At 43.7% G+C, this 22,048-nt stretch overlaps 1 protein-coding gene across 1 annotated transcript in view; it reads left to right on the top strand.

Moving 5' to 3' along the window:
* The window catches only part of EXOC4 (exocyst complex component 4), a 408,335-nt gene that overhangs the window by 335,456 nt on the left and 50,831 nt on the right, over positions 1 to 22,048 (top strand). Inside the window, exons 13-14 of the mRNA XM_027808507.2 lie at positions 7,456 to 7,611; positions 19,383 to 19,561. Coding sequence (XP_027664308.2) covers positions 7,456 to 7,611; positions 19,383 to 19,561 — 335 coding nt within the window. The remainder of the gene's footprint in view (positions 1 to 7,455; positions 7,612 to 19,382; positions 19,562 to 22,048) is intronic.

The raw sequence follows: 22,048 nt of genomic DNA, 5'->3' as shown, positions 1-22,048 counted from the left end.
CAGGCAAACACGACCTCAGGTTGGAGATGGAGAGTATAAGACATCATCTGTAAAATAAATAGCTGTATGTAGCTATTGCTTTCTTGTAAAGCAAGTCAGATCCTTCCATTTGAGTGTTCCCAAGAGATTCAGCTATATTTTAATTAATTAATAACGTTGAGATTTGGGTATTCAGATCTCATGGCAAGGTAGGAATTAGGAACCACAACACACTATATAAATACACACACACTGGGTTTTATGAAACTTTCCCCAAACCTCTGTAAACTTATTCTTTCAGGCGGTCATCAAATGCTCAGTCCTGGGCTGTCTTTGTTCATTAGCATTTTCAGGTGATCCATCTCTTAACTGCTTCCCCGAGCACAGTGTGGAAGCTAAACACAGCATGGTGCCACTGGACACAGGGTTATCACGCCAGCTTGTTTGGTGTAAGTCCTTCGGGTGCTTGCTTTATCATAGACTTCCTGGGTAACCATGGATAAGTAACTTATTCTCTGTACATCCCAGTTGCCCATCTGTAAAATGGCTCTCCCTGGAGAGGGGGACCAGGAGCATGCCCCGTGCCATGGGAATAAATACTTGCATAGAAAGACACTAAAGATGTTGCAGCAATGTGGGCTGTAATAGCTGCTATACATACTCTCCTTTAATAACTAATAGCGGCTGGCGATAGCAGGGGAAGCTGAAAAAGCCCCTTGTGTTTTCTGACCAAGAAATTATTTCCTATTGCCTGATTCTGTTCAGGAGAAGCTTCATCTGGCGAGCGGCTGTGTACCCGCTTATTATTATTAATAATAATACCAACAGTAGCAGTGAGCACATATGTGGGCTAAACTTCATCTGGGTGCTTCTGTAAATCGGTAGCTGCTCACGTGCTGTTGTCTAAAATGCTCATGTTTCATATAAAACTTCACTGACTGGAGCCAGACAATAGATCTGATTTCTTTGGCTTGAACTTAAAGGTCCTTCCTTCCTTCCTTTGCTGATACCATTCCTGGATTTGGCACCTGCTGAGGAGTAATTAGGACAGCCCTAATTTGGCAATATCCTGATTACAGCAGGAGGAAAAACAGGAAATGTTCTAGTTTTGCTGCTAGCAAATGACTGACTGAAATAGAAATCTATATACATTTCAAATGATGCAGAGGAATATAGCAGCTACCCGGCTTTCCTGGGGCGATCAGCTTGATCTGCGGGGCCGTTATGCCCTCTACAGGGATCTTGCATTGCTACGGCTCCACGCAGCCTTGCCCTTTGGACCAGGGTTTTCCTTGGGGGTTTGAGAGGTAAATCCTCATGATTATAAAGTTAGTGGAGGAAGGATCGTTTATAGCTGCTTAAGATCAGAATAAACTTCTTAGAGCTGTGAATTAATACGATCAGGCAAAGCTATCAGAGCAAGGAAGTGTGCATCTGTTCTTGGTATGTCAAGATAGTGAGAATTTGGGAAGCCAGAGAGGTGGTTTACGCAAGATTTGCACATGGCATTCATTCATTCCCCATGTGCATGTGTTTCTTGAAGGGGAATATGAGCAAACGTGGATGAAATGTATTCAAAGACAGGCTCCTCAAAACAAGGCTGTTTTATTTGGAGTCCTTTGCAGAACAGATAGCTCTGTCAGGACGTCAGCACTAAGAAAGGCACAGCTGAGATTTCTCATGTTTGATTTCCATTTGGCTCACATTTTCTAGTGAATGCAAAAAAAAGCTGGTGGCTGGATATGAATGGATTGGACATTTATATAAGTAGCAACTGTAGATTTTCTTTTTTTAATTGATGACGATTTCCAAAGTGTATTTAATCTGATGTAGGTGAGATGTCTTCTGCAAATTGCATGTTTGTATGAAGTGCAATTTCAGTTTGACGCAAACTGTTTACAGATGTGAGTTATGTTTTACGTCTAGTTTATGAGGGGTTGGGGCTGAAAATGAAAACAAAATTGGGAGATAGAGCCACAAAACCTCCTGCTGTGTTGGCAGTACTTTTCTCCAGTCTTGTCCAGCCCATGTCTAGCTGCTTCTTCAGCAAATTTCTATGAAAGCAACTCTAGTCATGAGTTAAGCCTGTATAGTTAAACCATTTTCATGGGGCTTTGGGAGATACTGAAAGGCCATACAGAGAGTAATAGGGACAGGAAAAACCCTGACCAGGTCAAGATAGCTACCCTTAATATGAGTCTCTTTTTAGTCTCTTGCCAACAGCCTTCTTGGACAAGCTTTGCTGTCTTCAGTGCTAAACCTAATAATTTTCCATGCCTTTCTGCATAAATTGGCCCCATGTTTAGTTATGTCCGTGTTGAAGCTACACATCCTTATTTTGGTGTCCAGCTTTAAGCCCTTTCCTGTGTGTCCACCCCCTTCTTACTAGTCTTCATCCTCTCTCCCTTGAACAACCATCCTTTTGCACATTTTTCAACCTGTATCTGAAGAGTCTGAGTAAAGGCACCACCCACCCAAATGAGTCTCTTTAGTCTGTAAATAGAGATGGACAACTCCAAAGAGTGGTCCACATTAATTAAAAAGTGGCTCAACTCTCTGGAGGTTCTCAGCTCTCTCCATAAGCTGTGAAGGCAGCTTATGGGACCAGCCTCCTGGCTGAACTGTCTCAGCTAAATTTGTTAAGATTAGGTGGGATATAACTGGGCCTATATCTCTCAAAATGATGAAGATAAAAAAACCCCAAAATCTCAGTTTCTGCTTTCCAGCCAGGCAAAATAAAACTAAATGCCTTTTTATTGATAAGGAAAAGAGGAGCAGATTAATTGATCCAAGGTGTGAGGTCTGCAGTCAAACAGGATTTCTTGAGGCCCCAGCAAACGCTTTTGTCACTACTTCTTGTTGGCGTCTTCCCCTTCTTGCATTAATTTTTTTGATTTTTAAGTTGTCTTTGTGACTCTTTTTAGGCAGGGGTCTGTCTCCCTGTGTCGCTGTTGAGACGGACACGACACACAAAGGATTGTACACAAAACTAAAGGCCAAAAGGCCGTTGATTGTTCGAACAAGCCTTTTTTATATATTTCTTAAGAATAGGTGTCTGTACGTGATTGGTTCACTCGCAGACCATCAGTTCATGGTTGGATGGCCTTTTCTCTGCTACATCTTTGATACACTTCTTCTACTTGCCCGTCTGGCAGTTCCTTATCTTGTCGGCTCAGCTCCTCTCAGGACTTTCCCAGGCTCTTCAAGGATGCACAGGTACATGTTCAAGGCTAACGTTAAGCTCGCATCCCGATCCCTCAAACCAGCCGAGGTTTCCCACATCCCTCTTGCTGTTAGGTACCTGGCACATGCTAAGCAGGCCGCTTTTAATCACTTAGCAGTGCAAGCAGAGCTCAGCATGGAAACATCACCTTGACCCTGAGAAAAGAAGAAAATTATTCAAAAATACATTTGGCACAAGACAACGTAGTCCAATTAGCCGCTGTGGCCCCCAGATGTTCTTCTCCTAATGAAAAGCCCTGGCCACCCTAGCTGTGTCCGGGGATGTTCCCCAGCACTCTTCTCCCAGCTCAGGGCAGCAGTGGTGCAAGTCCGGGACCACCTGCAGATGTTTTTTTGGATAAACCCCACTGAGCTGTGGAGGGGTGAACCCTCCTCGGACATGTGCCATCCCCTGTGTAAGTGCTACACCTGTTCCCTACCCACTCCCAGGAGCTGGGTTAAAACAGATGGTATTCTCCTTGGCCCATTGAGCTGTGAATTAATTAGTTGATTATGGCACTGATGGTAGCCAGTCACCCTGTGTATGGGGTCTGGCTGCGATGGAGCTCATTCTCCCCACAGCAGCCCTCCCAGTGCCGTGCTTTGTGTTGGTAGCTGGAAGGGTGGTGGTAACACACCGGTGTTTTGGCCACTGCAGAGCCGTGCTCCACAGCATCGAGGCTGGCTGCCCAGCATCCCCCCTCACCAGGGGCTGGGGGTGGGCAGCATCTTGGGAGGGGACACAGGCAGGACAGCTGGCCCAAACTGACCAAAGGGATGTTCCATACCACATGGCATCACGCTCAGCAATAAAAGATAAGAGAAAGGAGGAGGAGCAGCAGCATTTATTATTATGATGCTTGCTGATAGGGAGTAGAGAACAAATCTTTTGTCTTCCTTTGCTTCCACACATTGACCTGTGCTTTTGCTTTATTAAACTGCCTTTATCATGAGCCACAATTTTTTTTTTTCCATCTTATTTTCTCCCCCCCCACCCTGTTCTGCTGAGGAGGGGAGTGATAGAGCAGCTTGATGGACACCTGACATCCAGCCAGAGTCAACCCACCGCACCCTATTACAGCAGCAGGAATAATTTCATAGGAGCTTGGGAGAAGGGGGGCTTTGAAAGGAAACATTTTGAGCTGTACTAAAACATGTCATCCTGTCTTGTGATAATTTACTCAAAAACCTGAATCAGATTGACATTGATAGACGTTACAGAGGTTGAAAACTGGCTAAGATGCTTGAAAGAAAAAGTGGGGGAAAAGGAGTCTGTAATTGATGGGGAAAGCTGGGCATCTCACTGAGATCAGGGTATGTACTACCCTGTTTAACGTCTTCCTTTAATGAGGGGGTGGTTGGAGTAAAACCAACCTGTCAGTAAAAATTAGGAGGTGTTACAGTCACGGGAGAGAATGGGACATAATTCCAAGGGACCCACATAGTGGTGGCGGTGTCCCAGCACTGATTACTTTGACACTCCCTATTGATTTCAGTGGAGAATTTGTCTTGGGACTCCAGTGGCTCATGGACTCAGGAGTACCACATTGCCAAAAGGTGAGAAAAGCAGGAATCATGTGGGTTAGGCTCTTGGAAAACACTGACCCTAAGAAAAACAAGGACACCAAGCTCAGTTTGCAACTTGCTATAGCAGCCAAATGTCCTCCCCTCTCTCCTCCCCCAACACCTACTCCGAAAAGCAATAGGATTTTTGAGGACAGCAGATAATAAGGATCATAAAACAGAGAGGCAGCTCTGTCCTCTGTATAACTCCATCAGAAGTCTCCCAAAGATGACTTGCATTCATAGATATCTGAAGGGCTATGATAAGGCTGTAAATAATTGAAGAGAGTAAATAGTGAAAGTGGTGAGAGCTGAAGCTGCTGTAAGGGGAAATAAGGGGGAGTAATGGGATGAAATTGAGTAAAGTAAAACATGAGCACAGTATCAGGATTTTATTTTATTTTATTTTTTATCCAAAAGTTAGATTTGTTCAACTGTGAAATAGACTCCCAAGGGAAGGAGGCTATTACTTTAGTCTTTTGAGTCTGGAGAGGACAAAGCACTGGCTAATATATTCAATGGAGTAGTTGTCTTGCCTTGGCAGAGAAATGGCCAGATATCATCAAACTCAGTTTTTCCATCTCAGATGTCAGAGATTCTGGTGGAGCTTTATTTTTTCCCCTCAGTTTTCACTAGGGTAAAAAAAAGAGACCTTTTTTCCTAAGTGGAAAAACACCAAGTTCGTAACAGTAGCAGAAAGCCAAATTGAAATTTCGATGCCGCGGTCTTCTGTGGCTGGAAAGAAAATTCATTTTTTTTTTGCCTGTGGCAGATTGAACATGAAATTTAAAGAGAAGGAAAATTTATATGTAAGTGCATGTGATAAATTCATCTTCACAAATTGTGTGTGCTTACTGAGCAGAGGTTGTTTTCTTGGTGGTAGGTGAAAGGAGTGATAGGTTGCTCCATGCTGGTGGGAAAAGAAGTAATCTGCTCTGTTTCAAGATAGATTAGCTTTGGCTCCTATCTCAATGCCTTTTTCACTGTTTTCCTTTTCAAAACACTGATACGCAGTGTATTGTTACTTTTATTTCTGGTTATCGACCAAAACATACCTTTCAGGAAATTTAAAAGTAGAGTAGTTAATCCGCACAAACCCCTTCAAAATGTGCAGTGTCTTTATTGTGATTTTGCCTGACTCTTCCCAAAACCACCACCTGAATGCTAGTGACAGCTCTGAGCATCTGCCCCATGCATCTTTTTGATGCACAAAGTTTCTATCCATGTTGGACAAGCCATGTTTTCTGGGGAACAGTAACAGAAAAGGATCTCTCTGGATTTCACACTTCTTCAGCCCCTTGCATTGTAGGATACAGCAAGCATGCATAATTTCTAGGTGTCTTGTAGCCTCGTGAGCAAGGAGTGGTGGGTGTTTGTGGGGAAACACAGATCCCAGAGCCTTTTCTGTATTTTTGCATAGTAGAAGGTGATCAGTCTCTTAGCATACAAGAGAGATCCTGATTCTGTTGTAAACCTGCAGCTAAGCCTTTTCCATAGGAACAAGACCTCTGAGACCTTGTCTTTTCAGATGGTCCCTTTCTCAAATCACGCTGTGCTGGTTCAGTGGGTTTGCCATGTTCTTGTTACAGAAGGCAGGAAAAAAATCCTGCTGCTGTCCATTGAAGAGGTCTCCATCATGCTTTTGTGTTGAGTGGTATGGACAGGTTGCATGTCTTGGGCTGGAGAAGCAGTCCAATTGGTCACCATGCAAGGACCTCCTAGAAGAGCCTTCCAGGTGCCCACCAGAGAAGGAAAAGAGTGATAGGATCTAGAAACACCGGCACCCCTAACTACCACTTGCCTTTTCCAAGAGATGGAAACACCTCCCGGATCCTTGCTGTTTACTGAACAACCCAAGAACAGGAGAGGACTTTCCTGTCACAGTGTGACAGTGAAGTAGCAAACATTAATGAGGACTATGCTGATGGTTGTTCATGAACAACCCTGAGAAAAAATAGGCAACTAATGGACTCCTCCAAATACAGCATCCTGTTTGTCTCCTGAAATTGCCAGTGAGGAATTCAGATTAGTTACACTGCCAAAAATACTAAACAGGGAAAGACTTTGTAATTGGAACATGCTGTGGTCTTTGATTCGATTTCACACATACATACAATTTAGATGAAATCTCTATTACTAGGTGTTTTGATTGACTGGACAGAAGATCCTGGACCCTTCATTTCCTTTCACTGTTTCAGACAGGGTCCCCAAGCTGGGCCAGCTGATGTACGGTGAGCTGGTGGCTTCCACCCAGGTCTTCCTGGGCAGGTTTCCACGTTACAGTCACAACACAATCAGTAACAGCTGGCAAGCTGCATTGAGATTGCAAAGAACAAATGAGCCATGGAGAAACTACCTTCTCTCTCTTCTAGTACAGAGTGACCTCCTCTGGTTATGTAAATGGTGGCAAGTTGAATGATTTCAAGGGTGGGGAGAATATGGCCCTTTTTCCCTCAAAGGACTCTATCATAAAGTACATCAGCAATTGGGAGCCTAAAGTGAATTTTATATCCTGTCCACTCATGTTGCTGTGCCCTCCACATGAGCACTTCGTTGAACTTCTCTTTGGACCCCTTCCTTAATGCTTAATGCACATTTGTATGTAATAGGGATTGTAATTAATATGTGCAGAATTACATGGAAAGTACAATTTGCTTCACACTAACAAGATTGTTGCTGCTTTCCCCATAGGAGCATTGTGCAGTCGGATGAAAAGCTGGTGATCAGTGCATCCTGGGCTAAAGATGATGATATTAGCAGGCTCCTGAAATCTCTGCCTAACTGGAGCAACATGGCACAGCCCAAGCAACTGAGACCCAAGAGAGAAGAGGAGGAAGACTTTATAAGGTAAAATATTTTATGAAGTTGTAAAATGGTTTCAAGGAGAGTAGCAACAATGGTACAACCTGCTGGAAAGAAAGTAATTACGGTGTTTGCATAGCTACTGTGTTCTCAGGTGTGAGAAAAATCATCATAAAGTCATGTAATTGTTTAGGTTGGAAAAGACCTTTAACATCATTGAGTCCAACCGTTAACCCAGCACTGCCAAGTCCACCACTAAACCATGTCCCTAAGTGCCACATCTACGCATCCTTTAAATCCCTCCAGGGATGGTGACTCCACCGTCTCCCTGGGCAGCCTGTTCTGAAGCTTGACAACCCTTTTGGTGAAGGATTTTTTCCTAGTATTCAATATAAATCACTAGGCATCAGCTTTACTGACTGAGAACTTCCTGTGTGTTGCCTGGATTTGGTTCTCTTGATGGTATCAAGAAGTCATTAAGGAAATAACCTGTTTAGGGGATGTTTCTGGGCTTTGCTTATCCGTCGTATGATGGATTGGTAGATAAACCATCCTGAAGCTCTTTGTCCTACAAGAGAAAGGAGAAAGCAGAGGAGCTTCTCACATGCAACAAGGACAGAAGAGAGGGAGGCCACAGTTCAGTAAGGAGCTTCAGTGGCAGTGCCAGCTTGCTGCTTTCCTACCATTATGGCTCAGTCCTGCTTGCTCTGTTGTTCAAACAAGGCTGTTTGAAGAATCGTGCTTGTGAATCGAGTCAGGAGGGTGGCTGGGATGGGGGAGGAAAAGAAAGGGTTATTTTTAATTCAGGCAGATCCTTGTACTGGTTGGTGGTGCTACTCTGATCACCCATGCAATGAAAAGAGCAGCAGCCTGTGACCTAATGGAGGGGCCAGCTGGTTGTACTGGGCAGGAATTCCCAAAACTGGCATTGTCACCAAAGCTGTCCTCCATTTGAACCATGACCTGGTGATGTTTCTCCTCTGTCCCAACCCCAGGAGCTGTGTAAGGAAAGTCAGATGAAAAATATTGGTACCTGCATAGGGGATTCTTTCAGATGCAATTTACTGTGCCCAAACCAGATTTTCAGGCAAGTGAAAGCCTGTAAGCAGGCAGATTGCCTTTCCCTACACGCTGTAAATGGCTTAGTCTCTGAATCGTTGATGCGTTCTGAAGAAACAGGTCCTCCTTGTCATTCCAGTGAGTCAGAAAGCTTGTCTGCACATTCCCATCACTATTCATCACTTCCTTGATTGGCATTTGGCTATAAAACTGTAGGAGTAAGTGAAGCTGTTGAAAATAACAAGTCTAATTTGCCCAGATTGTCATTTTAGTTATTCACTGAATGCAAGCACAGTAACATAAAGATGACGCAGTCTGGAAAGAGGAACGACGAACAGTATAAAATATGTCTAGTCACAGAAATGTTTGCTCATACTGCAGTGGGGATAATCAGTTTTGCCAGTGTTTTAAAAAGTCTTCAGTGATGCTAGAAGAGCAAGGATGGAGAGCCCTTGAGGTTTTTTTGCAGTCGCTGAGGTTTTTTGAGTTTCATTGGTTCAGTCTTAGCCTCCATCTTGCCTTCACATTTATCCTTTGTTTCTTGGCATGGAAAGCAGCTGGGATGCCCTCCTGGCTCTTACTGTGGTTTCTGAGCTGTCAGCATGGGACACCAGAGGTCCTCTGGATGCAATGCTGGGTACTACTAACTGAGCATAACCTATTAATGTAAATCCCTGGCCAGGCCGAATCTGATGGTCAAGCAGTCTGATGCTAGCAGTGACAACATTTTAATCCTAACACGCATTTTATTCCAGTGTTGTCATTGTACTGTCCATTAATAAGTATTTTGTGACATTTTATCAGAGATGTTGGAATGGAAAGCCATCTACATTGAATTCCCTCAGAAAAGGTCTTGTGCTGTGTCTTTTTTTTAGCCTAGACATTAGGACAAAGATCTTTTCTGAGTATCTGTTTGCACAGAGCATCATGTGTTAAGCCTCAGTTCCTCAGAGTGCCATGTGAATGCTCCTGTAGTATTAATTTAAGTTATAATAATTGGCCTGGGCCAGTTTCAGCCATTGATGGTAAGCAACATGGCTTATAAACTTCCTCAAGAATCTGTGCTTCTCCTGAAAGCTTCAAAATAGTATTAATTGTTTGTCCAATTTTTTGTCATCTTCTTTCCATTTAATCAGGCTTTTTTCAGACTTTCTCCTAATACAAAGGAACATGATTTCTTCACTGCTGTTGCTTCTTTCTCTTTCTCTTGGCGCTGCTGGTGAATTGGGAATAATTCTGCCGTAGTCATTTCTGCTTGAACACTGCAGTGGAGCCAGAGGGAAATGGGTTCAGTGGATGCTTTGGGTCATGGCTGTGGTGGGAGATCCTGGGGACAGCTCGTTTCATTATCACTTTAACTATCCAAGATATTTAAAACCCTGATATACAGATACCTACATGCATTCACAGACCGCCCTCCTTGGCTAGCAGGGACGGACTAAGCATCCTTTCCTGGAAAGGGAGGTTTAAGCTTGATGAAACATGGAAGCATTTTCTTTTTGGACATAAACCAAGGCTGACAGCAGTGCTTGAACTACTCGGCAGTACCCCTTTATGAATGCTGCTAAATTAAATATGTCCTGAAAGTTTGCCACCAGTTTTTGTACTGTGGCAGGAAGAGATACCAGTGCACAGTTTTCTTTCCCTCCCTCTCCCCAGGTTTCCTGTAACTCATTTGTTTAATTAAAAAGAAGAATCCAAACATGAAGTCTTCCCAAAAAAATCCTAATGCATACCTGTGTTGACAGTGATTGATTTTGTTGCCTTAACCCGCCACTGTCTCTTTTGCAAATAGCTGTCGAAAGGTAGGGTAAGATACTAGCAGAATCTTCCCATTAATATTCTGGTGTGGCTGGCCAGACAAAGGGACCTGATTGAGCATATTATAGTAACTCAGAACTTGGCAAGGGGAGAAAGGAAAGAAAAGTCATGCCTCTATTCGTATAATTAGTTTTTAAAGCTCTGAAGGCTATTTGGCACTGGGGTGAGTGTGAAATATGCTGCCTTTATCACTTTATAAAGGTTAGCCTTCGGTTCATTACTGAATCAGATAGGTTGGTGATAAAACGCAAAGATGCATCATTTCCAGGTTTGCCTTTGATGAGGAAAAGCAATGTAAAAAGAGTTTCAGAACCGGTCGCGCTCGAGTTACAGCAGAAATTCTTGCTTTTTGGTGCCGTTCTGCAGCAAGTGGCAAGGGCACTGTGTGCCTGAGGGAAACCACTTCTGCGGGGAGCTGAGAAAGGCATGCTGGCAATTCACGGGGCAACACATTTGCCTGGAAACCTCACATTGGTCTGAAGATCACACCACAACACAGATCGTTCTGGTTGCATATCTGAGATACCAAACCAGTGTTAGGAGGAGGATGGTGATTTTCCTCTCGCCTTTTGACTCCAGCAAGCTCCTGGACACTGAACTTGGGATCAGATTCTCAGGCGGAAGTTAATGGAGCAATAAAAAAAAAAAAAAACCTCTCCGCTTCTCCATGTGCAACATGACTTCTCCTTTTGCTGCTTGTGTTTCTTTAATGAGGGTAACCTGACTGCAGGGTGCTCCAGCTGCCTGCTGCTTGTTCCCCTGCATCTCCTGTTCATTTTGGGATGCTCATCCTCACTTGCTCTGCACCAAAAGGATGGGATATATTTGAGCAACATGGAAGGATACCTGTGTAACAGCAGATACTTCACCAAATCATCCCAAATGGCATTGGTCAGAAGTTACGCTATCCCAGATGCTTGTTAGGAACTCTTCTCTTCTCTTGATTTAGTCAGTGCTGATCCTCTGACTCTATTTCCAATGTAAAATTGGAGCCTGTGTGTAGATTTGGGTCTGCTTGGGGAATGTGTTGCTATTGGACAAGGCAAAAAAGTCAAGCTGAAGGAAGAGAGCAGGGATGGGCTAAAGGGTGTCCCTCCAGAAGGCATGATGGGAGAGAGAAATGTACCCTCCAGTTCTGGATGTGTATTGGGACTGTGTCTTGGGAACCACTGTCCCACACCTCAGCTCTCTTGGGGCATGCAGCATATCTCACCTGTGCCCTGGGAGAGCACATCATCCATCCAATGGCACCAAAGACACTGGGTACACTCCAGAGAATGAAATCTCCTCTCCTTTCCTTTTCATAGGGCAGAGCATGCAAAGCTGATGGTGGGCAGTCAAGAATATCTCTATTCCAAACACAAAGCTTTGCTTAGCCCTGGGAGCAAGAGCTAAAAGAGCTAGTGGTCTGAGGCATAATTTTGCACTGCAATGAATTAGAAATGCTCCTGTGAGCTCTTCCTCAGAGGGTGCTTGAGGGCAGTAAACTCAGGAGTTTGGTACAGAGCGCCTAGGACTGGTCACAGCTTGAATGACACAAAGCTGGAGGAGCGGCTGCTGCAGCAGAGGCTGCGCTGCCATTTGGCGAGACCTGGCCAGGCTGGAGAGCTGGCGGAGAGGGACCTCATGGAGCTCAGCAAAGGCCCGTGCAGGGTCCTGCCCCTGGGCAGGGACAGCCCCACGCACCAGCACGGGCTGGGGCTGCCCTGCTGGGGGGCAGCTCTGCGGGAAAGGGCCTGGGGGTTCTGGTGGGCAGCAAACTGCCCCTGGGCCAGCAGTGTGCCCTTGGGGCCAAGAAGGTCCCTGGGACCCTGCGGGGCATGAGGAGGAGCATGGCCAGCAGGGCGAGGGAGGGGATCCTCCCCCTCTGCTCTGCCTCCGTGAGGCCGCGTCTGGAGTGCTGGGTCCGGTGGAACTGGGCTGCCCAGTTCCAGAGAGACGGGGAACTGCTGCAGAGGGGCCAGCAGAGGCTGTGGAGATGATGAGGGGACTGGGGCATCTCCCTGATGAGGAGAGGCTGAGGGAGCTGGGCCCGTTTTGCCCGCAGAGGAGAAGACTGAGAGGGCACCTTATGGGTGTCTACAACCATCTCAAGGGCGAGTGTCAGGAGGACGGGGCCAGGCCCTTGTCAGGGGTGCCCAGCGACAGGGCACGGGGCAACGGGCACAAGCTGCAGCACAGGGAGCCCCACCTGAACAGGAGGGAGAACTTCTTTACCGTGAGGGTGCCAGAGCAGGGGAACAGGCTGCCCAGAGAGGCTGTGGGGTCTTCTGCTCTGGGGACATTCAGAACCCCCTGGACGTGACTGTGTGCAGCCCGCTCTGGGAGAGCTGCTTCAGCAGGGGCTGGGCTGGGGGGGCTCTGTGAATTACTTCCACTGTTTCTAAAAGGATCAACGTGCTGTGAACTTCCCATTCTCTAAATAAACAGTCTGTGGAAGCCCAGAAACCAGAATTGGGAATGAGCTGGAACAATTTGCGCTGGACTGTTAAGTCCTTCCCTTGGCACAAAGGGAGAGCCATGGTGGCAGGAGCATAGTGTTCCGGTTGTACCTACGGGTAGGGTGGTCTTTCTTTGTTTCACATCTCTGGGCAGCCAGAAGGCATTGGCCAAGGATTTCATTAAAAGCTGTATCTCAGGTTGTACCTTCTGCTCTCTGGTGGGTGTTTTTTGCAGTGTTTGGTTTGGAGCTTTTCAGTATATTTGTTCTTTGGGCTGTCTTAGTGTTTTTTCTGCTGCGTGGTCCTTTTCTGAAGCTCTGATGTTTTATGGAAGGCTTTTCCCTTTCTTTACCTCCTAGCTTTCCCTCCCATTCTCACTTGCAGGTTTTTCTTTATCTCTTTCCTTGGGTCTTTCTCTCTCAAGAACAAAAGATCTCCTCCAATTTCTCAGGCTCTGTTTAATATATTTACAATATTTTTAAAGGGTGAAAGGATGATTTTGTAAGATTGGCAGCAGACTAGACCTTTTTTCCCTCTACTGGGACTATGAATCTGAGCATACCGTAAGTATGTGTCAATTCCATTTGATGACAGTCTTGTCCTTTATGTGAAATGGGTTTCTAGATCTCTTTTTTGGATCCTACAAGAGAATGTGCCTCTTCGTGAGCGCAACTGACACTAAACCTTATTGCTATCAAGAGAGGTGTAAAAATGAGTAAGCACCTGAATCTTCACAGAACACCTTTGTATCCAAGAAGTTTCCTTCTGTCTTTGCCTGTCCTGTGAATGCAAAGAAGTTTCAGAGGATTTGGGCTGGATTTGGGTTTTTTTGAAGATTACATATATTTTGAACCTGAATCCAGGAAGAATCTCCCGGCTTCAGTTTTATTAATCCTACAAATTGCATTGTGTATTGAAATGAGTGCAGCAATGCCCAGCTCTTCCAACATACTTTAGGTAATGTCTATGCCTCTAAACTGTGTAGCAGGGATGGAGGGGGAAAGCACAGCCGAAACATTGAGATTCAGCTTCTCCACAAAGATGTAATAACAGCTCCTGCTTTAACAAGATTGCATATCACTAAATCACATCATTAGAGCTACACAATGTACTCCAAGACACTTCCTTGTCTGCTGTGATAAATTGTATAATAGCAACTTAACAAGACCAGAATATTCAAATAAATTTAAGTGAGAAGATGTCGTGTGATGTTACTGTTTAAAATCGTCAGTTAGCGATGTCTGCTTTTTGACAGTGTTGTGACCTCTCAGCAGAGATTTGGAGCTGCTGGGGAATGCTGGTGCTGATCACGCCAGTCCCTGATAGAGATGCACAAATTGTTGTCGAAGCTTTGCAAATCCCAATGAACCTCAAATCTGGGTCGGTTTTAGGATGGGCTAGTTCTTCAGTCCTTTAAAGCCAAATACCTTAGGTTGGCAGGGTGAATTTATATCCACTGAGGATCCTTTGCAGAAGCTTTTCATCAGGACTACAGTGCTGTTTGGATGTGCTGTGAAAAGTGTCTTCATGTGCTGAATTTTTAAAATACCTTCAGGTGCTGAATCTTTGAAACAAGTGAAACGGTATCTTCTGCAGGATGATGGTTGAGCTGGGGTTTATTGTTCTTGCGGCAGTAAATGATTTCAGTGGGCTTCCCTTTGCAGAAAAAAACCTACGTGGGTTATTTGTTTTGGTGCTTGCATGATTCTTTATTATAGTCAAACAAATTCTGGTGCAAGATGAAGAAACAAACCACCTTTTCTCTCTTTGCTTATAAGTAAGAACATAATGGGAATTTCTTCAAATTAATCAAGGGGAAACCTGTCTGCCTGAGTAGTTTCTATATACAGTTTTTAATATGGTCTCCAGGCTGACTCTATGATTCACACGCAGGAATAGAAAATAAATGGGTTATATGAATTTCTATACGACAGAAATACATAGAAAAATTTACTGATCCAAAAGAAGCTGCAAAGGTGCAATGAAACTGATGCGAATTCTATTATTACAATCTTTCCATTAGAATGTGTATCATGTTTTGAGACTGTATATGTACTATACGTATTTTAAGTGCTTTATATTAGGTAGCATATTGAGTTGTTATATGGCAAGCGTTTTACCCAGTAATTGCTTTCAGTAACATTTTCATGGATGTTCAATATATTGTGGTTTTGGTACAACATCGTGACAAAGCAGTAATCCTTGTTTTGTGAGCTCTTCCTACAGTATTTGCATCTTTGTCCTGTTCACACTTTAATAGATATTTTTAGGGTATTTCCTCTACAGCCACAGCTCTGCCTGCTACTCTTAGCTGCGGTTTAAATTAATTTTGTTGCTTCCCCTCTGCAAGCATCTGATGCTCAGTGGAAAGCATTCCTCTGAGGTCTGCAGTTGAGAGGGTGTGAGAAAGGACAGGAGTGTGTTCCTGGGGAGGCTCCCAGTGGGCTTGTTTGGTGTGTGTGTGTGTGTCCCACCTCCTACAGCTCCATGCACCCTCCCAGCAAGCTTTTTCCTCGGTGTTATCTGCTGAAGGGATAATTGACACTAATTTCTTGGTAGAGAAAAGGGAGAGGAGCAGTAAGTGAACGTAAAGCTGCTGCCAGGGGTACCTCAGAGACCTCCTTCCTCATTCTGCAGTATTGATGTGGACACTTGGCTGCTGTTCAGCCCTGCTCTGTCACGGTCCGAATGCCTTAAACGTAGCACAGGTCATCTTGATTTATCACACATGCTCTTCCCTGGCCTTTCTTCCCTTGCATACAAGTTTCCCATCCTCTCATGTATATGCTAAAATACGGATGAGAGGAAGCCTCGTATATTCTCATCAGTCTCTCTGTTTCCAGGCAGTTTAGCTCAATAGGTTGTTTCATTTTATTAACAGCTCATCACATAAAAACATCACCGTTGCTCTTGGTTGCTGGAGGAGAGGAGGGGGGAGCCAGTCGGCCTGCATAAGACTCCTCTGGAGAACCAGCCTCTCCCCATCCCTGCTGGTACCATGCTAAAGATGCGTTTTGCATCCCATACGGTATCCATAGAACAAGGTGGATCTAAGGCTGACAGATTGCTGGTCACTGTGTTTGGAAAGGAACAAAAATAGAGAAATCAAGATGATTCAACAAAGTGAAACAGAACAAGGTACTTAGTTAATCCAAGGATTAAGCTAGCACAGCCAGCCTGCTCTGACAAAGCGGAGATTTAAGTGAGTCCTGTTGCAGTGCACACAAATCCCGTGGGAATCGAGTCTGAAGGGCAATGAAGCGGTGTGGCACCAGCATCAGATATTGGTGTAAGGGAGCATGAGCTCCCACAAAGAAACAGCTGGACAGTGAAAAAAGGCACGTGAGTTTGCTTTATTCGCAGTGTAGTTAATAAGCAATATTAATTCCATCTGAAGCGTGGGTATATTCACAGCTGAATTAATCACAGGAGACTGGAGCATTGCCTTTTGTTACAGATCTGTAAAACACAGTTATGAACTGCTTGGTTATGAGACTTTCTAAAATATATCATCTATGTGGCTGGAAATTTCCATCTTTGGGTGCTCATCAAAAGATGGAGGATCTTTTATTGTTCTCGGAAGCTTTGGCAAGGTCCAAAGCAAACTGCTTGGGTAAGGTAAGATGGGATTTGAATTTTCAAAAGCATGGTAATTCAAACCCAAGGTGCCCACTGAACCATCAAAAACTCATAAATTAAATGCAGAAGGTAGCTGCAGAGCTCTTTGTATGTGCTGGCTCTGTCTTAGATACACGATTACAGATACAAATGTGACAAGTATTGGCTGAGAAACTGTATGGGTATCAAAGGTCTAAAGATGCTAATGTAGTGGAGGTATTCAAAAGAGCAGAATTAAGGTTGGATATTCAGTTGATCTGGGGTTTTATATCCTTCCAGGTAAGTGTTTAGCCTTGCAAATTTAATAAAGACAAAGAAAGGCATGTAGTGAATATTCTTTCAAGCAGGCATCCAGAACACAAGCGAAAATTTCCTTCATGGAGACGTTTGCTACCAGCAGGTTTAAATTGAAATTACAGGAATCCACCAGAACTCTCTAAAGTTACCTTCTAAGAGGGAGTTATTTGCTGAAGGTTGTCTCCACTTTAAGTTTCAGTTTGTGTGAAAGTAAATTGGGGGTTCTGCAGTCAAAGATGTGTATTAAAGAAAACAAATATATTTGCAGCCCTTTTGATATTTTTTTCTGTTGTTTTAGAGCAATTAGCAGAATCACATTGATCTCAACAACATTTTAGAGTATAGCTTCCCATAGAAGATCTTATTTGTATTCCCTCCAGGAGCAAAAATAGGAAATACACTGTGCTTTGTATTATATAGATTTTTCCCAGTCTGTCTGAAAGCATTGTATTATTCATGCACAGGCTATCCATCCAAAGCGGTGCCAAAACCGTTTCTCTTTGCATGTGGGAAGGCAGAAGAGCTTTCCCCGCAATAAAACTGAATTTGTAATCACGGTTGTGGGCAGCAGAGTGGTAGTGACTCCTCACTGAACAGCTCTCAAATTGTGGTTCCCAAAAAAATGCTTTTTTGACTGCATTTTGTATTGGAAAGCCATGTTAATGAAGGTAGAAATTCACCAAATGTTTCATTTGTTACTTTTCCAAGTGATGGATGCAGTTGCCAGAGAGATTTGGTAGTCTTAAGTCAACAGGAGTGTTTTGGTTGGAAGGGAAAAAACATTTCTATGAAATGTCTCCTGCTCCACGGGAACAGATGAGGGTATCCGAGTGTTTATAGGTGGGTAAAGCAAAGTGAGGTGTCTCATTTTTGCTGTAGAAGTCAATAACGTGTTTTACTTGGAAGAATGATCATGTTTTGCTGGGGAAAAAAAATGGTCTAGCCTGGCCATGATCTTGTCCACCTGCTTCAACCCTGTATTCACCTTCAAACGTCCATTTGGACTTCAGATGGGTCACTCAACTGTCCTTACTCCCCAAATCTTTGTAGCCTCTTACGACTGTCCAAGAAATGCCTGGTCAGGGAAGCTTGTTAAGGGCTTTCCTAAAGTTCAGAAAGGATTTACTGTATTTTCAATAGCCAGTATTGATCAAAATTAACCCTGTCTTATGGAGAGGAAGAACAGCTGAATTACCACTGCATACTCCACTGGAGTTGGAGATGTTTCTGTGTCTCAGTCCTGACACAGCCAACAGATAAGGATTCCTCCCAAACCGCAGTATGCGGGTTACAGCCTAAGGCAGCATATTTTTTATTGTCAGCAGAAGAAAATCCTCGAAGAGATTTTTTTAATGAAGGCTATTTTTGTCTTTTGCCTTTAATGAATTCAATTGAGCAATTTAAAACCATTTCAGGGTTGGTTCATTTATATATTTTTTTCTGAAGTGACAGTGAAGTCCCAGGGACATGCTGGCAATAAAACTGCTTAGATAGTATATAAAATGCCACTGATGGGATTATTTTGCTGCAGCTCGTTGCAGCTATTATGCTCAGCAGCATGATTCCTCATTGTAAGTTCATAAAAGAGCTAATGACAGGAAGTGGAGATTTGCAAAGTTGAATGAAAGTGGAATGCAAATTCATAACAAAAAGAGCAGCTAATGATGGGAAGAGTGTACTGAGGACCACGGTAAATGTGCCATCACTTAGAGTCTTTCAACGAAATGCACTTGGCTCCAGCCAGGAGCTGTTGTAATTAGATGTAGAAACCGTGTCCTGATTTTCTCCATCCTAAAGGTACACAAAAAGTCATGCCAGAGTCTCCTCTTTCACCTGCAAAAGCAATAAGAATATTTGCCTTGCAAATAGGACATAACTAACCATGTTCTCCATGAAGACGAGTGTTGGGAAAGTAAAATCTGAAGGCAGAGATAGAACATAACAGTGGAGTGAGCAGTTACACACCTTGAAAGAACTTTTTTCGGCTTTTTGGTAAACACCTTTGTTTTTTCAGTGAACACGTTTTTCTTGGTCATCTTTTTTCACCAGGTGCTGTGTCTGTGCAGGTAAAATAATGCACGGACTGATACTCAAAACCATTTGTCACTTTGTCATGATAACCCATCAGGTTTTACAGATTTCTTTTGATAGATGTGTGAAAGAAAAATGAATCAGAGATTGGAAAAGTTCATTTTCGAGGAAAGGTTAAAAGAACTGCATGTGTGTTCTTTATACATATCCCAGGGAGACAGAGAAAGCACCTGCATGTCTCAGCAAGGTGTAAATGCTGGGTGGGGGTAAGAGGTGTGGGAGTTGACTGAGATGAAGTTTGTAACTATGAGGAATGAGGTGAAATTCAGAGATTGTAAGTGCAAGGAGAAGGACAGGAAAAAGCCTCCCTGAGACAGAGGTCTCATTCACAGTAACAAAACTTCAAAAACTCCTCCAGACAACATTCTTGAGACCCCACACTGGAACAGTTCTACATTGGCTGGCTTGACCTTCTCCGTGGTGTAACTGATGTCTCTCCCTTGCTGTCCCGTGCTGTATTTCTGAGGGTGGCTTTGGTTTGCATTTCAGGGCTGCTTTCGGCAAAGAATCAGAAGTTCTCATTGGCAACCTGGGAGATAAACTCATCCCTCAGCAGGAGATCCTGCGGGACGTCAGTGACCTGAAGGCCTTGGCCAACATGCACGAGAGCCTGGAGTGGTTAGCAGGTCGCACCAAGGCAGCCTTTTCCAACCTATCAGCCTCCCAGAGTAAGTAGCTCCCATAGGAGAACCTTTGTCTTATAAATGAGAACCAGCATAAATATGCAGTTTTAGTGGAGATGGGCATCTTTGTTCTTGATTTCAAAATGGGTTTATGTCAAAGAGAACAGAAAGCAAAGCAGCTTCATTCCTTTCTTCGTAGTAAATGCTGTGGTGTGACATCTACTCAGGCTGTGGTGGGTACCATATGAGGGTGCCAGGAGCATCACTTCTAGCATAAGCTCTGAAGGGTCTTTCAGTGTTTGAGCTTTTCAGCTGTCCCTGCTAATGACATTGCACAGGAGAAGGTATCAGTGCCGAGACAGGTTTCATTTTCTTTAAAGCATCGCTAATTCGCTTAATATTTAAAAATATATGTGTATTATAAATTCACTAGAGAAGCTGAACAGCTTTTAATGAGGAATGCCCTAACATGCATGGCACTGGGGCACCAATGCTCAGCCTGCAAAGGCAGAAGTAACACTCAGTGAACTGAAGTGCCAAGAGGGCAAAGACAGGGGAGCCTGGAGACCCCACTTCTGCTCCTGGCTGTCAAGGATTGCCCACACTACTTTTGTGAGATCATTTCACTTCTCTGTGCTTCAGCTTTCGCTCCATCCCCCAGGGAATAGTGATTTATTTTTTTTTCTGTCTGGAAAGTGATAGAGACATGATTAGTGTTGCTTCTCTTCTTATCACTGTCATTGGTGTTGTCAGCACAGAGTCACGTTCAGAGGAGGGCTGTGGCTGTGCCCCTGAAGTAGAGCTCGGCATAAACAGATCTCAGCTCTGCTGCTTTCCACTGACACTTTTCCACTGTTACTAATTTGCAAGGGGTCACCTATAGCTCAGCTGACATGGGGTTAAGCTTTTCCGAGGACCAGGAGTCTAGGTCTCACCCGCCTACCCAGACGTTGCCAGTAGCTGTCCTGTGTCACAGGCTGAAGCTGGGGAGGTGGCCATGCATTTGTTAGAGCACTTCGTATTACCCTAGATCCCTGTAATAAAATACTGTGTTTTACAAATATTGAACATCCCCTGTTGTTGAGGGTTTATATTAAATGCAGCTGCCTGGGGTGTGGAAGGAGGCATCTACACTTCGTTGTAGATGAGGAGCAGAGGAGAAGAAAAGCATTGCATAAAAAAGTTCGCACAGCTTGGTAGGATCCCGAGACACATGGGGATGCGGTGAGGATGCACAGCATTCCTGCCTTTTCTGGGAAGTGATGGGGGAAGTCTTCTGGTGCTAAAGTTGTAGTGTTATATGTCCATTAAACTAATTGTCCTTCAACAGCAGAGCATCTCTGGTTGACTGACAACCTTTCCTATGGCTTATAACTCTGCTTTAGAGCAGGACCTTTAAACTCCTTACTCCAGATGACCACAACCAGTTTGTCAAGATCCAAAAGGATCAATAAGATTATACAATCAGCTAACAATTTAAGACCCAGAATACTACAGGTAACTTCAATATTCCTGTAACCCATACTTTGAGTTCTCAATACCTGAGTGTCAAGAAGAATTACTGTGGTCTCACAGAGTGTACTTTAGAAGATTAAAAGAAATAAAAGAAAAGAAAACAAAGGCAAATGGAAAATGCTATCAAAGTTCAGTAGCCAAATATTTATTCACAGAACTTCAGTTACTGGGAGAGTTCTTGGGGCTGAGGCGTTGTGCTCTGACAGTCAAAGTTGTTAAAAATAAAAACATCATTTATAATTTCAGTTCTGGTTGAAACTCAATTTTTTTAATAAATCAATTTTGCCAAACATTAAAGGGCATGAGTATGACTTTCAGGCTTCTGAGAGGACGTTACATGCAGCAGTGAATAAACATAAAAGTACGAAGTGTAATATTTCACTTGGCAGCATCCTCCTGACAATAAAAAATCATCTTCCTTTGTAATAACTTTATACCAATGCACTAAAATGTCTGTACACAAGTGCCAGGAGTATCTGAAACAAGAGGAAGAACGTGCAATGTTAGGAAATGATAGAGGCTTTTGACCTCATGGTTATAAATGAAACCTGGTGGAATATATCTCATAAATGGAACATCAATAGAGCTGACTGCAATCTATATGGGAGAAGTAAAAAGTGATGCCGTGGGGCAGAGGTGGTGGTATAAGTCAGATGTATTTACAAATCCAGCAAGCTACAGTGATGTACAGGGGAGTGCAATTCTTTTGGGGAAGAATATGAAGAGTAAACAACAGAGGAAAAATGAGATGAGATGTCTCTTTCCATCGCACCTGGGCAGGAGGATGAGAGCAATGCAAATGTGCTTGGACTGCGCTGAGAGGAGGAAAGATTACATCTACCTTTTGTTTCAAAGATTCATACAATGTTAATGCCATAACATTCAACTGTCATATGGTGACTTGTTTTCTGTTGTGGTTTGATCATCTGAATTTCTGAGCATGTCATTGCTGGAAGCCACAGCATGATAATGAGCATTGGGGGAGGGAGAAAGGGAAATAACTGACCTAAAGTAACG

This window comes from Falco cherrug, chromosome 5, assembly GCF_023634085.1.
Source record: "Falco cherrug isolate bFalChe1 chromosome 5, bFalChe1.pri, whole genome shotgun sequence".
Lineage (NCBI taxonomy): Eukaryota > Metazoa > Chordata > Aves > Falconiformes > Falconidae > Falco > Falco cherrug.
Note: the sequence above shows the minus strand (reverse complement) of the source record. Positions and strands in the feature narration are given on the sequence as shown.